The sequence below is a fragment of the Trachypithecus francoisi genome, unplaced genomic scaffold (genome assembly GCF_009764315.1).
Source record: "Trachypithecus francoisi isolate TF-2019V2 unplaced genomic scaffold, Tfra_2.0 Lachesis_group17, whole genome shotgun sequence".
Taxonomy (NCBI): domain Eukaryota; kingdom Metazoa; phylum Chordata; class Mammalia; order Primates; family Cercopithecidae; genus Trachypithecus; species Trachypithecus francoisi.
Window position 1 is genome coordinate 41368008 of NW_022681462.1, and position 17402 is coordinate 41385409.

Here is a 17402-nt window from a genome sequence, read left to right on the forward strand (position 1 = left end):
ATGAACATCAAGTCAAAAAGAAGTAGGTTTACATGTCAGTCAGTGTGAGTTAAACTATGTTGCAGCTTCTGTTCACAGACTAAGAGAGATGGAGTCTTTCCTCTTGGATGACGTCAGCTCTGTGATACGGAACAAAGGCATTGAGAGAATCATCTCACCAATGATCGTTCAGCTTTGCCATCTCCTCATCTCAATGGAGAGGAAAGAAGTGGAGAATGAAGTATTTGCTTCGTTGGAGACGATGGCTGAGGAATTGGCTAAAGCTTGTGAAGACTTTGTGCAAGTTGCCAAAAGGTAATTCTTTCAAAGAACACAATAAATTTTCACTCTGACAAATTTGCAGAAGAAGGAAAGTATAACTAGAGACTTATTATAATCTTCTTAAGTGCTTTTGGAAAGAAGTTGGATGAGAAAAAAATAAATTGATAAAACACACAGACACAAAGCAAATTTATTTAATATGTTGTTATTTATTACTTGGGGTATAATTTAAGTATGCAAACATTTCAGAATTAGTTGACTGAGTTTTCCACTAAAAACAAGTTGTATGTGCCATCAGAGGGTTTCTAGATTATGATTTCATTTCACAGATGAATTATCTTCTATTACAGGGATAAGAATTTTCAGAGTTGTCTAAACACAATTTTCAGGTCTGTCTTTTAGTGCATTTGGGCCTGATTCTTTATTAGTAAACCTGCATGCAAATTATTTTCATATTAAGTTTCAATTCCAGGGTTAATACAAAGTAGTTATAACAACAAAACCAACCTCTATTAATAAACACTGAATACCACCACAAAAATGTTACTTTTTCTTTTTTGCCCAAAACCTGCCTATGTTTGAATCTTAGCAACACCGTCAATTTAATGCAATCGTATAAAAATTCTGCAAGCTTTGTTTTTTGAATGGAGCTTGAAAAGTTGATACCAAAGTCCACATGAAAAAATGAAACATGGCCGGGCGCGGTGGCTCAAGCCTGTAATCCCAGAACTTTGGGAGGCCGAGACGGGCGGATCACGAGGTCAGGAGATCGAGACCATCCTGGCTAACACAGTGAAACCCCGTCTCTACTAAAAATACAAAAACTAGCCGGGCGAGGTGGCGGGGGCCTGTAGTCCCAGCTACTCGGGAGGCTGAGGCAGGAGAATGGCGTAAACCCGGGAGGCGGAGCTTGCAGTGAGCTGAGATCCGGCCACTGCACTCCAGTCCGGGCGACAGAGCGAGACTCCGCCTCAAAAAAAAAAAAAAAAAAAGAAAGAAAAAGAAAAAATGAAACATAAGAACAATTAGAAGAACCCTGGAATAAAAAGCTGTGGAGTGAGAATAGCTTGCCAGATATTAAAACACATTCTAGATCCTCTAATAGGAAAGTATGTGATACTGTCATATGAAGAGGCAGATTGACCACTGGAACAGAATAAAAAGCCCAGAAACACACAACTACACATGGATCTGTACACCACAAAGAGTGGACTTCAGTGTATGCAAATTTGAAAAATGAGCCAGGCTGGCCGGGCGGGTGGCTCACGCCTGTAAAGCCAGCATTTTGGGAGGCGGAAGCAGGTTGACCGCCTGAGGTCGGGAGTTCAAGACCAGCCTGGCCAGCATGGTGAAACCCCGTCTCTACTAAAAATACAAAAATTAGGTGGGCATGGTGGCAGGCGCCAGTAATCCCAGCTACTCGGGAAGCTGAGGCAGGAGAAACGCTTGAACCCAGAAGGCGGAGGTTGCAGTGAGTCGAGATAGCGCCATTGCACTCCAGCCTGGTGACAGAGGAAGACTCCGTCTCAAAAAGGAAAGAAAGAGAGAAAGAAAGAGAGAAAGAGAAAGAAAAGAAGGAAGGAAGGAAGGAAGGAAGGAAGGAAGGAAGGAAGGAAGGAAGGAAGAGGCTGTTAGGAAGTCCTGTGGAGAAAGGCAGACTGTAACAAACAAATCTAACAATATTACAAATGCATGATACAGCCTCACTGAAAGGGTTATGGGGAGAAGGAGCTGACCTAGGCAACTTTGGAAGACAGTCCTTTTGACTATATACTGTAAAACTAAAGACATAATTGTATATTAGCACAGTATTCTAGTTAGTAAATTTGTTTATCAGTAATCTTGAAACTACCAGTATAATAAATAGATAAATACAGTGTAGATACTGAAAGTCGGGGTCTCACTCTCAGAGAAAAAAGTTACAAATAAGCAAGGGGGGAAGGTTAGAATGAGCCCTGTGGAGTAGAGTGGGAGGTATTAGTATGAATGTGTGTGTGTCCACGTATACACATGTATAATACGCTAATCTGTGTTTAGCTATGGTGTTTTTGCTGTGTCTTCTGAGGAGCCCTAGAAGCAGTGACATTCCAGTATTTCTGGAGAAATGCCTGAGAAATTCTAGGTCTGGGGCCAGGAATAAACAAAGTAAGGCTGGAACATCTTGTAACACCAGAAGGAAAAGAAAGGATGGAGGCATGTTAGAAGGACATGTGGTGGGCTCAATGATGGCCCCCAAATATGTCCAGATCCTAATCCCCAAAACCTGTGAATATGTTACTTACATGGCAAAGGGACCTTGCAAATATGGTTAAGAACCTTTAGATGGGAGATGATCCTGGATGATCTGGGGGCCCCAAGGGGGTCAGAGTGGTCCTTATAAGAGGGATGCAGGAGGATCAGAGAGAGGAGAAAGGAAGATGAGGGTGGAAACAGTGATCTGAGTGATGTGCTTTGAAGATGGAAGAACAGGCCACAAGTCAAAGCACATAGGCGGCCACAGAACCTGAGAGAAGCAAGGAAACAGATTCTCCTCTCAGAGCCTCCAGAAGGAGCCAGCCTTGCTGACACCTGACTCTGGTCCATTGAGATTCACTTTAGACCTCTGACCTCCAGAACTGTGAGATAATACATTCCTGTTGTTATTAAATTTGTGGCAATTTGTTATAGCAGCAATGGAAAGCTAATACAGGACACAGCCAGTCTGAACCAGACAATGGCTGAAGCTAGACCAATTCCAGCAGTAAAATAAGTAATGAGAGGTGAAGCCAGCTGGACTTCCTGGGTCGAGTGGGGACTTGGAGAACTTTTCTGTCTCACAAGAGGATTGTAAAACGCACCAATCAGCACTCCATAGCTAGGATTGTAAAACATACCAATCAGCACTCTGTAAAATGCACCAATCAGCGCTCTGTGAAATGCACCAATTGGTGCTCTGTAAAAATGCCCCAATCAGCAGGATCCTAAAAGTAGCCAATCGCAGGGAGGATTGAAAAAAGGGCACTCCAATAGGACAAAAATGGAACATGGGTGGGGACAAATAAGGGAATAAAAACTGGCCACCCCAGCAAGCAGCAGCAACCCACTGGGGTCCCCTTCCCCGCTGTGGAAGCTTTGTCGTTTCGCTCTTCACAATCAGCTTTGCTATTGTTCACTCTTTGGGTCTGTGCCATCTTCAAGAGCTATGACACTTACTGCGAAGGTCCACGGCTTCATTCTTGAAGTCAGTGAGACCACGAACCCACTGGCAGGAACCAACTCTGGACACAGTAACGATAGTATTGCATATAAACTAAAGAATAAAACAAATATCCATGAGCCTATACTACATTTACACAATAGGAAGGGAATTCTACACTTCGAAAGTGTCATGCATGAAAGACAAGAAAAGCCCAACAACCAGTCAACAACAAGACTGAGAAAACATGATTAAATGCAACATGACATCCTGGCTGGATCCTGCAACAGAAAGGTGACATTAGTGGAAGAACTGGCAAAACCTAAATAAAATTCGTCAGTTAGGAGTGGTGTACCAATATTAATTTCTTAGTTTTGATAAATGTACCATGATGATATAAGGTAAGGGAAGATGGGTAAAGGGTATACAGAGTAAGGCCACAGGCATTTACCTTGAAGATATGCCTCCATCAGTATGTTAATACATATATATAAGGTTATTTATTTCGGCATTAATTGTAATTGCAGGCCAGGCATAGTGGTTTATGCCTGTAATCCCAACACTTTGGGAGGTCAAGGTGGGTGGATCACCTGAGGCCAGGAGTTCGAGACCAACATGACCAACGTGGTGAAACCCCGTCTCTACTAAATACAAAAAATTAGCTGGGCATGGGTGGTGCATGCCTGGAGGCTGGAGGCTGGAGGCTGGAGAATAGTTTGAACCCAGGAGGTGGAGGTTGTAGTGGGCTGAGATTGCACCACTGCACTCTAGCCTGGATAACAAGAACGAAACTTTGTCTCAAAAAAAAAAATTGTAATCGCAAAACATCTGGAGCAACACAGACACCCACACATAGGAGATTCATTGAATAAACATTCAGTGATTAAATATTCATTGAATAGTACATCCACACATTAGAATATTATACAGCTGTTAAGAAAAAGCAAGGACCATCTTTAAAAGCAGATCTGGAGTGATTGCCAAGATATAATGTATACAAAAAAACAAAGGAAATATGTAGTGTGTATGGTAGATGCTGTGATACAGCACGGAGATCCCTTTGGGAACTGAGGACTTAGTGCTGCAGGCAGAAAGCCCTCAGATGTCAAACCACTGTGGGGTCTGCCTCTACTGAAAAGAACTGGCTTGCCTAAGGTTACATTTTTTCCTAAGTTGGCCCACGTTTAATGACTGATAGATGGGTGGTATAAAGAGCCCTGGCTTTTCACCTAATATGGGACAACTCTGAAGGGCCATCCCAGTTTCAAAATTCTCCATAAGGTTAGCTGAGGCTCTGCTCAGGCCACGCGGCAGCTCAGCTTCTCCTTCTGTCCAATCCTGCTCTGTCCCTTTCCTTCCTGGGGGTTAATCTTAGGACACTTTCTAGTAAATCTCCTGCTCACTAATCACCATCTCAGTGTCTGCATCCCAGAGGCAGCCTGTGACAGTATGCTACCTTTTGTATAAGAAATAAGGAAGAAATTAGCAAATATATACAATCGTCTTGTTGTTACCAAAGAAACACAGCAAAGGTAAAGCTGACTAAAAGAGATTGGTTCCCTGCTGAAGTCAGTGTGCTGGGATGGAGGCGAGCAGGAGAGAGGGACACTCTCTGGCTATATGCTTTTATGTAATTTTGACTTTGGGAACCATATTAACGTTTTCTATGTATGCAAAAACATTTAAATCTTCAAGGATGGGGAAAAAACAAAACATAAACTAATGTATCTAAATGGATTATAAGTTAATGACAAATCACACTGAGGAAAAATAAAAAGAATAAAGGCAAATAACTTTTAAACAAGGTACTTTAATATCAACCTTAAGTCTAAAGCTGAAGAAACCTGCAAACTTATATTGAACTCCACTTTGTGAGTTTTAAAAATGGTATGGGTTAGAAATTCTGAAATTACTTCCTGGGTTCTGTACTCATAGAACAAATGAGTAAATGTACTGAGGAAAATTGGGAGGCAGGTTTCTCACTAATGGAGAAGGGAATGAGGGTAGGATAGGGAGAACCCTGTGGTGTTGTATTAAAATCGGAGGTGTCAGCACGAACTCATATTTGTGTGTCTATACACTGGTGTATGTGTATTCCCTTCCTGTGTCCACGGGGAAGACTCAGAGGCAATGATACCCAGAGAGCAATAAGCATACCTGTTATCCAGATCTTAGTTCTAAATACCATCTGTTACCAAAAGAGCCTGGAATCCTTGGAGAAACAGCTGATTCTAAGACTGGGGTAAGAAAAAATAAATGATGAACCTGGAATATCCTGTTTACAAAAAAGTAAGAAAAGGATTTCTTAGAACAACTGATGGGAACATATCAAAAAGACACAAGGAGTCAACTCAAAGGGGCAAATTTGGGACAAATATGGCCCAATATGGGATAAAATGAGCATCAAAATAACATGATGATAATGGATTACAACCCATGGAATAAAATAAGAATCAGAGTTCATAATGATAAGAAATGAATACATAAAGGGATACTCTTCCTTATAGTAGAATGACAACAAATGAATGTAGAAGAAATCAGGCAGTTAGATAATTATCATTTGGCAACTATCATAATGACTGTTTTAGGCAATGTTATTTATGGACGCTAAAATTAATGGGCAAAAGTTGGACAAGGAGTTGGATGCTTATATTGTCTCAAGGTGTCTTCCTGCAAGGTTTTCATTAATTACAAAGGGGAAAATAGTTTTACAGAGGAGAATGGTGGCAGGTATCACCTTATCCACGTGATGTCAGTTAGCGTTACTATTATTGGGACAAAAACAGCCTCATGTGCCTACTAATACAATGCACTGAGAAGAACACAGTGTCACTCCTGGAGAATTACTTCCCAAATGTATAACCTGAATCTATTAATAAAACATCAGACAACCCGAATTGAAGGACTTTCCACAAATAACTGGCTTGTACTCTTCCTAAAATATCAAAGGTCAAGAGAGAGAAAATCTCAGGGACTCTTCTAGAGATAATTAAACCCTGGAGGACACTGTGCACTTGCCTAGTTTCAAGTGATTGGAGCTCTTCTTTCTGGGATTCCTCCAGGTGGATTGGGGGCTGGTTTCTGATGTTCTAGCCCTAATTGCATAGGGATCTAGGAATCATGTTCGAAGAGGTCCTCTGAATTGGAGCTGACTCATTCTAAAAAGAGAATCAAAGCAGAGCAAAAGGTTTTATAGTGATCCCTGTGGAACATTCTAAAAATGTAGCTGTTTATTTTTTTAATTGACAGTAATTGTATATTTTCATGGGAGGTACATAGTGATGTGATACAATGTATAGTGATCAGATCGGGGTAATTAGCATATTTATCATCTGAAACATTTGTCATTTCTTTTGTTGGGAACATTCAATTATCCTCCTTCTACCTTTTTGAGACCATATATTATTGTTAACTACAGTCATAGTATAGTGGTACAGAACACAAGAATTTAGTCCTTCAATTTAGCTGTAACCTTACATTCTTTAACAAATCTCTCCCTATCCATCCTTTCCCCCAACTCTTCCCACCCTCAGTTCTACTTTTTACTTCTATGAGATCAATTTTTTTTAGCTTCCACATATGAGTGAGAACATGCGGTGTTTAACTTTCTGTTCCTGGCTTATTTCACCTAACACGATGTTCTCCAGTGGTTGTGTTACTGAAACACCAGGGTTTCAGTCCAGGTTCTGCGGCTCACCACGAAGAAAGCCAGCCACTGAGACAGCAATTATTGCCAAGGAAGAAGGCTTTAATCAGGTGCTGCAGCCTAGGAGATGGGAAATTAGTCTCAAATCCATCTCCCTGACCAATAAAGTTAGGAATTTATATAGCAGAGAAGAAATGCAACAGTGAGTAAGAAAACAAGAACTAGGGAGGGGCAAGGAAGCAATCATGATGAACGGGAGGCCTGGTGTTTCATTGTCTGTTTATGGTGATCTGGTGAGTTTCTATTCTTTGATACTTTTTGAGAGGCCTTGGGGGGTCCTTTCCTGAGGAAGGAACTCAGATAAAACAATGTAAGTTTCAAGTTTTAGGATCAGAAGGGTTAATTTCTGTTTACTCCCCACCACCCCCCTTGAAAAAAAAAAAACTGTCTATGGGAGTATTGGGTCAGTTTAAGTTGGCAGAATCCAGTTCTTTGTCCTTATAAGGCTGAAGTTCCTGTTTCCTTGTTGTCAGCCACAGGCTGCTGGTCTTTGCTCTTGGAGGCTGCCTGCATTCTCTATGGCCCCCTCCAGCAATGGCAGGTCAAACTCTCCTCATGCTTTGAAACCCTCTAACTTCTCCTGCTGCATCTCTCTCACTCACTTGTCTGTCCACCTTTTCTGCTTTTAAAGGCTCATGTGATTACATTGGGCCCACCTGGATAGACCAGAATCCACTCCCTATTTAAAGGTCAGCAGATTAGTAAGTTCAATTGCATCTGCAATGTCCCTACACAGCTGTATCTAGATTTGAGTTTATTTGACTAACCAAGGGACAAGAATCTTGAGGAGGGAGGCACGGGGGCAGGGACAGGATGCATCTTTAGAATTCAGTCAACCACAGCGCTTTACAGTTAAATGTAGTCACATTCTCAGATTGGTAACAGTTAAGAAACTTTGAAATACTGGCTTTGCATTAGATAATGGTACAGATGGTCCCAATTTACCATGGTTCAACTTAAAATTTTTCCACTTTATGATGGGACAAAAGTGATATACATTCAGTAAAAACTGTACTTTGAGTACCCATACAACCGTTCTGTTTTTCACTTTGAGTATGGTAGTCAATAAATTATATGGGATATTCAACACTTTATTATAAAATAGGCTTTGTGTTAGATGAGTTTGCCCAATGTCAGTGTTCTGAGCACATTTAAGGTGGGCTAGGCTAAACTATGATGTTTGGCAGGTTAGGTGTATTTGCATTTTCACTTTTTGGTTTTTATTTTTTTCTTAGAGTTTCAGTGTGGTGGCTCATTTCTGTAATCCCAGCACTTTGGGAGGCCGAGGAGGGTGAATTGCTTGAGCTCAGGAGTTCGAGACCAGCCTGGGCAACATGGCAAACCAAAAATACAAAAAATGTGCCAGGCATGGTGGCTTGCACCTGTGACACCAGCTACTTGGGAGGCTGAGGTAGGAGGATGGCTTCAGCCTAGCTGGTGGAGGTTGTAGTGAGCTGAGATTGTGTCACTGCCCTCCAGCCTGGGTGACCCTGTCTCAGAACAAAAAAAAAAAAAAAAGAGTTTCTGTTGTCCAGGCTAAAGTGCAGTGGCATGATCTCAGCTCATTGCAACCTCCACCTCCTTGGCTAAAGCAACCCTCCCACCTCAGCCTCCTGAGGAACTGGGACTACAGGTTTGTGTCACCACACCCAGCTAATTTGTTTTTTTAAAGACAGGGTCTCACTATGTTTCCCAGGCTGGTAAATGCATTTTCAATTTGCAATATTTTAACTTACAATGAGTTTCTTGGAACATAAACATAAAATCCATGTTTAATTTTATAATTGTGATGATTGTTCTGTAGTTTTGAAAATGAATACCCTCACTGGTATTTAGTGTGGATTTAAGGAATCCACACTAAATCATTCTGGGATAAAGGGACATCATCCCTGGGACTGTCTACACACACACACACCACACACACACACACACCCCACAGAGACAGTGAGAAAAGCAAATGTGGAAAAATCATAACAATTGGTGAATCTAGTTAAAGGATATAGTGGAGCGGCGGTCCCAACCATTTTGGCACAAGGGACTGGTTTCACGGAAGAAAATTTTTCCATGGATGGGTGTTGGGGGTGTTGGGGAGGGGGTGGATGGTTTCGGGGTGAAACTGTTCCACCTCAGGTCATTAGGCATTAGATTATCACAAGGAGGGCACAACGTAGATCCTTCGCGTGTAGAGTTCACGATAGAGTTCGAGCTCCTATGAGAATCTAATGCCGCCGCTGATCTGACAGGAGGCAGAGCTCAGATAGTGATGTTCGCTTGCCTGCCACTCCTGCTGTGTGGCCCGGTTCCTAACAGGCCACGGACCAGTATGGGTCCGCAGCCCAGAGTTTGGGGATCCTCGTATTAGTCTATATTGTACAATTCTTTCAACTTTTATAAGTTAGAAATTATAGGAAATTATAAGTTACAAAAATACTGTTGAAAATATTCATGCTCGGCCGGGCACGGTGGCTCAAGCCTGTAATCCCAGCACTTTGGGAGGCCGAGATGGACGGATCACGAGGTCAGGAGATCGAGACCATCCTGGCTAACACGGTGAAACCCCGTCTCTACTAAAAACTACAAAAAACTAGCCAGGCGAGGTGGCGGGCGCCTATAGTCCCAGCTACTCAGGAGGCTGAGGCAGGAGAATGGCGTAAACCAGGGAGGCGGAGCTTGCAGTGAGCTGAGATCCAGCCACTGTACTCCAGCCTGGGCGACAGAGCGAGACTCCGTCTCAAAAAAAAAAACAAAAACGAAAATATTCATGCTCAAAAGTTATGAGAATTAGATAAAAAGAATATCTAAAACTGTACATGGGTTTTCAAAAAAATAGAATTAGTATATGACTCAACAATGCCCCTTCTGGGTATGTATCTGAAAGAAGGGAAAGTAGGGAATGGAACCAATATTTGTACACCCATGTTTATAGCAGCATTATTCACAATGACCAAAAGGTAGAGACAACACAAATGTCCATTGAAGGGTGAATGGATAAACCAAAGTGTGGTGGATTCAAACAATGGATTATTATTCAGCCTTACAAATGAAGGAAATACTGACAGATGCTCCAACATGGATGAACCTTGAGGACAATATGCTCAGTAAAACAAGTCATTCACAAAAAGACAAATACTGCATGATTCCACTTATATGAGGTGCCTAGAGTAGTCAGACTCACAGTGAAAATAGAATGGTGGTTTCCAAAGACCCCAGGGGTCAGGGGCAGAGTTTCAGTTGGGGATGATGAAAAAAGTTCTGGAGATAGAGAGTGGTGATGGTTGCACAACAGTGTGAATATACTTAATGCCACTGAATGATACACTTAAAAAATAGTTAAAATAGGCCGGGCGCGGTGGCTCAAGCCTGTAATCCCAGCACTTTGGGAGGCCGAGACGGGTGGATCACGAGGTCAGGAGATCGAGACCATCCTGGCTAACACGGTGAAACCCCGTCTCTACTAAAAATACAAAAACTAGCTGGGCGAGGCGGCGGGCGCCTGTAGTCCCAGCTACTCGGGAGGCTGAGGCAGGAGAATGGCGTAAACCCGGGAGGCGGAGCTTGCAGTGAGCTGAGATCCGGCCACTGCACTCCAGTCCGGGAGACAGAGCGAGACTCCGCCTCAAAAAAAAAAAAAAAAAAAATAGTTAAAATAGTATATATATATTTTTATAATATATATATTATATATATATTTTTAAGACAGAGTTTCGCTCTTTTTTGCCCAGGCTGGAGTGCAGTTGTGCAATCTCGTTTCACCGCAACCTATGCCTGCCGGGATTCAAGTGATTCTCCTGCCTCAGCCTCCTGAGTAGCTGGAATTACAGGTGCACACCACCACGCCCAGCTAATTATTTTTATTTATTTATTTATTTATTTTATTTATTTATTTATTTTGAGATAGAGTCTCACTGTGTTGCCCAGGCTGGAGTGCTGTGGTGTGATCTCGGCTCACCACAACCTTCACCTCCCGGGTTCAAGCACTTCACTGCCTCAGCCTCCCGAGTAGCTGGGATTACAGGCGCCCACCACCACGCCCTGCTAATTTTTGTATTTTTAGTAGAAATGGGGTTTCACCATGTTGGCCAGGCTGATCTCGAACTTCTGACCTGAGGTGATCCTCCAGCCTCGGCCTCCCAAAGTGCTGGGATTACAGGCGTGAGCCACAGCGCCCAGCCTAAAGTGGTAAATTTTATCTTATGTATATTTTACCACAATAAAAAAAGATACAGAACTAGGGTGAAGGTGGGGGAAACTGTACATGGTGTGACCCCCGTAAGAAATTGCCAAAATATTTATAATAATTAAGAGTTCAAGAGCAGAATGATTTTATACTAATTTAATACTACTTTGTACATTTGAAGTTTTCTAACACAATATATTTTATTACAAAAAAAGGGACACTAAATTTTGGGAGGAGCTAAACATCATTTTTGTCTGTTTCTGTGCAAATGCCTCTGTTGTACTGTCTGTTCCTGGCAAGGTAAATTATTTATACACAGCATTATCCGTGCTCATGACCATGGGAAACAGTCCAGCCCATCTATTAGGGCCGTACTGCAAATAATTCATATTGGTCTAGCTCCTCTGACTTTCAGAACAAGCTCCTTGAGCAGTTCTCAGGGAAGTCCAAATGGAGTCAATCAGCACAAAACGTGCTAAGTGTTTGGCTGGCAGTCTGAGCCTTCCCTTCTGCTGCGCAAACTATCAGGAGGCCAGAAGGAATTTGCTGCATCAGCAGTCCCTGGACCAGAGTTTGGCAGTAGGGCGGAGTTTTAGGCAGGACCTTTCAAGAAGAGGCCAACACAGTTAAGTGTTTTCTTTTGCATAAAAATATATGATAAACATCAAATGTATCATATAATTAATATGGATGAGTTGAAGGAAGGAAAGAATTACCTATAAGCCTACAACCTAGAGATAAGCATTGTGAACATTTCTGCATACTGTATATATATTCCAGATAGTTTTCTTTTCTTGTTCTCCTTTTCACTCCCTATTCCCATCCTTTTCCTTCCCCCATCTCTCATTTTCCTTTTTAAAAAGTCATACAAAGAAATATCTGTGTAAGTATATCTACCCACATGCAAATATACACATGCATATGCATGTATATGTGTATATATAAAATAAGTCACACGATTGATAGGCCCCTGCACTGCACATCCCCTGAGAAGTCCCATTCGCTCCAGGGCTAGGTGAACAGTGCCTCCGGGGTAGTAGAGTGCACGGCATAAGCATCACAGCAGCCCTGAGAAAGATGGTGGTTTAACTCATCTCCCCCTCCACTTCCAATTCCAGTCTACACCAGGATTAAAGAGGAACTCATGTTTTCTTCTTCAGTGGTTTTGAACTTACCTTTAGATTCCCTAATCCATTTAGAGTTCACTCTTATGTATGTTTTGATATATGGATCTCTTTTTTATATTTTTCTAAATGACTACCCCGTATCCCAGCAATATGAGATGCCACCTTTATCTTTCATCTTTTCATATGGAGTAATTTTTTTTTTTTTTTTTTTGAGGTGGAGTCTCGCTCTGTCGCCCGGACTGGAGTGCAGTGGCCGGATCTCAGCTCACTGCAAGCTCCGCCTCCCGGGTTTACGCCATTCTCCTGCCTCAGCCTCCTGAGTAGCTGGGACTACAGGCGCCCGCCACCTCACCCGGCTAGTTTTTGTATTTTTAGTAGAGACGGGGTTTCACCGTGTTAGCCAGGATGGTCTCGATCTCCTGACCTCGTGATCCGCCCGTCTCGGCCTCCCAAAGTGCTGGGATTACAGGCTTGAGCCACCGCGCCCGGCCCCTCATATGGAGTAATTTTAAAAAATTGAATACAGTACAGTGTGTGTCTTAGTCTGTCTTGGCTGTTATAACAAAGTTCCATAAACTGGATAGCTTATAAATAACAGAAATTTATTTCTTATAGTTCTGGAGACTGGGAAGTCCAAGATCAAGCTACCAGCAGATGTGGTGTCTGGTGAGGTCCTGCTTTCTAGTTCATAGAAGTCATCTTCTAGCTGTGTCCTCACCTGGGGGAAGAGGCAAGGAGTCTCTCTTGGGCTTCTTTCAGAAGGGCACTATTCCCATTCATAAAAGTTCTGCCCCCAAAACTTAATTACCTCCCATAATTACCTCCCATACCTCCCTTTTATTTAATACTATCACATTGGGGGTTAACATTTTAACATATGAATGGGGGATACATACAGATATTCAGACCATAGAAGTATATATGCAAAATTATAGTGCCCTAGATAGATAGTATTATCTCCTTCTAGGAAAAGAAGGCGATAAATTAAATTAAATTAAAATTAATTTTATTTTATTCTGGTGGGCAGCTAAAGTAGGGACAGCTCACCCTTATCCAATTAAAGTCTTGAATAATTCAAGACTAGTTTCAATCTTGTGAGATGTTTATTTCCAGTATGTTCCTCCTCTGAAGGGATGGATTTCCTGAAAGCCTAGAGTATTTATCAGGTTCCCTCCACATTGACGAGACCTGCACCCTAATTTTTGTTTTCTCAATGCTGTGATACTATTGGTCTCAGCATAGCTGCTGCCGTCTGCATGATTTTTCTGCCTCTTGACCTGTGTTACTTAGGAATAAGATGCTGGGTGCTGGCTGCCTTGGTAGTACTCCAGGACCTTAAAACAACTGTTTTATTTTACATTTTAAAAATTTGGGGTTTTTTTGTTGTTGATGTTTATAGACAGGGTCTCGCACTGTTGCCCAGATTGGAGTGCAGTGACATGATCATGGCTCATTGCAGCCTTGACCTCCTGGCCTCAAGCAAACCTCCTATCTTGGCCTCCCAAAGTGCTGGGATTACAGATATGAGCCACTGTGCCTAGCCTAAAAATATTTTCTCCGTCTTCCACAAGTGTTCTTGGTGGAAAAATTGGTCTAATACCTTCATAGTTTGAAGCAGAAGTTTGAGAACATTCACTGTTATATCTCAAATCAGTGGTCTGAAAGATTAAGCCAAAAATATCGTGCAAACCAGAAAGTAAAAGCAGAAATTATGCATGACAAAAATAGTCGAATTGGAGGATAAATCCAGGACACTCAACTTGCAAATCATGGAGCTTCTAGGAGAGAAATGAAGAGATTCAGTAGAGGCAATAATAATTCAAATGGTAGAAGAAATTTTCTTTGAGCCAATTTATGACCCAAATGTGTAGATTATAACTGTACCTGGGTTCTGGGTGAGACACATTGGTAGGATTCCTGAACTCTTAGTACTTTCAGACCACAAAAAACTTATTTATAGAGGGAAATCATTTAGACTAGCCCCAGGTTTCTTCTCTGCAGCTCTGGAGGCCTGAAGATGTGGGAATTAAGTCTCCAGGCTGCTGAGTGGAAGGGCCTTCAACTCAATGTTCTACACAGAGAGCTCATCATTAAGCAGACAGTGGGAAGGATAAACATGTAGATCTTCAAGGACATAGTGAATGCATCTCCCCAACTGAGAAAAATATCCAGAAACAACTCTAACTAAATCACAGAGAGCAGAGACTACAGATAAGAGAAGGTAAAGAAGAGACAGGATAATAGTATGGTATCCTGACTGTTAAGAGTCAAATTTCTTAGAAGAGAAGCTGCAAAGCTAAGGGAGGTTCTAACTGCAGTCTCAGATGAAGAACACTCAACTATCTCAGCCAAACTTAAAAGCAGGGGTGGAAGTGAGGGGAGAAAAGAGGATGGAAACATAGTTTGAAGGGCCAAAGGAAGAGGGAGGAGAGCAGGGAAGTTTTATTGAGGAGTTTCTATTGACTTTCTCCGCATGATGTAGCTTGTACTCAAGTCATATTAGGACACAGCCATGGCATTGCCTTAGTGCTGGACCCATGTGTCTCTCAAGTGTGCACCTCTGATTCTCAGTGGCTTTGTTTTTCTCCCTTCCATTTTAACATTCAGAAATGAGAAAACCCAGAAAGCTAGGCTGGCCAGGTGAGGGCCTCAGTTCTGCAACTGAGCAGCTGTTAGGATGTGGCACAAAGCCATAGTAATGGGCTGAGGGACCTAAGTGTCAATGGCAGCTGATGGACAAATTCTCTCCCAGGAATCAAAAGTAAAGGAAGGGAAGGAGACAGCTGGCATGCATTCTCTGCCCTCTCCCTGGTCCCCCAATGTCTTGGTATTTCACTGTGCTGGGTTATTTGGGGCCAGTAGTGTGATTCTCTGCACTGGAAATTCAGGGGACATTTCACGTGTAGGTGACTGGGATGTTTGAGGCAGGAAGGGATGAGGGGCATTGAAATTTATTGCCACTCTAAGGGACCTGAAGCTGGGAGGAGCGTCTCAACAGTCACTCCCCCGGCACTCCCATGTCCTCCTAGCCTACAAATCCAAGGGCATACAGCTCTGCCTCATTTCTAAAGAATAACTATTAAAATGGTGGGAGCTGGAGGGAGTGGGACTTTTATGTATTTATTTATTTTGTAGGGTGAGGAGTTATTATTCAAAGAGAAATGCTTGAGATCACATGAACAAAACAGTTGCTGTAGACATCTATGTTCATTCATGGAAACTGATTTTTGTTACATAAAACCTCACCTCTTGATAGGATGGATTAAAATGAGATTCTAGATATTGTTTTCTTTCTTTAAAAATAGATTTATTGTTTTTTGTAGTAATTATTCATGTTCATTGCAGAGAAAATTAGAGTAATTAAAACTGAAACAAAGCAGATTTTAAAATGCCAAGATATAACCATAGTTTGAGGATTATCCTTCTAGAAAGACTTCTCTATGTCCACCTGTATACAACTGAAAACAAATGGCATCTTGCCATACATGCTATTCTGTAATTTGGGTATGGTATGGTATGGTATGGCATGGTATGTGTTTTCTCAATACTGCATCTTGGAGAGGATTCCATGACCAGACTTCCAGTTCCATTGTAATGGTGACTTCGTGCTTTGTAACTTCTGTGTATGGTAATTTCCTATAGTTATGTTTCTCTTTTGTAACCTGTTACAAATGTAATATATCTGTCTAGGCTTGCAGGAGACTCTGAGGAGGAGTGGCTCAAGGAGGAAATGGAGGCTGCTGCCCAGTCTCTGACCCTCTTTGGAAGGAACATCACACTGGTGGCTCAGAGACTCCATCTTCAGCCAGAATGTCAGCACCACCGGGAGGAGCTAGTGACCGCAGCTCAGCAGATCCTGGTGAACACCACAAAGGTGAGGCTGGTGTCAGAGCTGGCTGGCTGGTCAGTCTGGACAGAGAGCTCATTGCTGTCCTCAGTAGCAGACGCCTGCCCCAGAGAGAGAAACCTGCCCAAGTTTCTGCCAGGACCGCATGCAGAGTTGATCACCAATTTAATAAATGCTAAATGCAGAACCTGTCTTAGAAAGCTGGGTGGACGGCGGGCGCGGTGGCTCATGCCTATCATCCTAGCACTTTGGGAGGCTGAGACAGGCGGATCATGAGGTCAGGAGATCGAGACCATCCTGCTAACACGGTGAAACCCCGTCTCTACTAAAAATACAGAAAAATAGCCGGGCATGGTGGCAGACGCCTGTAGTCCCAGCTACTCGGGAGGCTGAGGCAGGAAAATGGCGTGAACCCGGGAGACGGAGGTTGCAGTGAGCAGAGATCATGCCACTGCACTCCAGCCTGGGTGACAGAGTAAGACTGTCTAAAAAAAAAAAAAAAAAAATAGAAAAAGAAAAAAAAAAAGAAAGAAAGCTGGGTGGACATACTGAGTTAGGGTCTATGATCTTCAACCCACTGTGCAACCCACTTACCCCCCACACTTAGCCACCAACTTCTAATAAAAATATTTCATCAGAGAGGTCATTTTCCATCTTGCTTTTGTCCAGGAGCCAGGGGAGAGGCTACTGAAACCTCTGTAACTCTCAGCCTATTTGGCAAACCTGGCTCCAAAGTGAGGGCTCTGCTGCACTGGCATAACTGGAAGGATCTCAGGAAGCCAAGATGATGCCTCAGCCTTCAAATATTCCCCCTTCTCCATCCCTGACATTCCATTATTACCACACAGCGTGGTTCTCATTAGAATCCATATGCCTTGAATATTATTATTCAAATATTATTGTTAATCCTTAAAACTTTAGTAATGTGGGTTATGCACAGGTATTTGTAAATTAACAGGTCCTTATTAAAGGAAGGTTGGAGATAGGGAGTAGAGAGTGCAGAAGGGTTTGGGGTACCTGCTGATGAGAGGAGGACAGGCGGGAAGGGCAGGCTCTTGGAAGTGCTTTGTACCACCTCTGTTGGAGGGGGTAGATAAAGAGCTGTCTGA

The 17402-nt window shown here is 42.4% G+C and overlaps 1 protein-coding gene across 1 annotated transcript in view; it reads left to right on the forward strand.

Moving 5' to 3' along the window:
- Positions 1–17402, forward strand: part of LOC117062832 — a 57475-nt gene that overhangs the window by 20943 nt on the left and 19130 nt on the right. The window contains exons 2-3 of the mRNA XM_033176728.1: positions 79–294; positions 16137–16320. Coding sequence (XP_033032619.1) covers positions 89–294; positions 16137–16320 — 390 coding nt within the window. The 5' untranslated portion in view covers positions 79–88. The remainder of the gene's footprint in view (positions 1–78; positions 295–16136; positions 16321–17402) is intronic.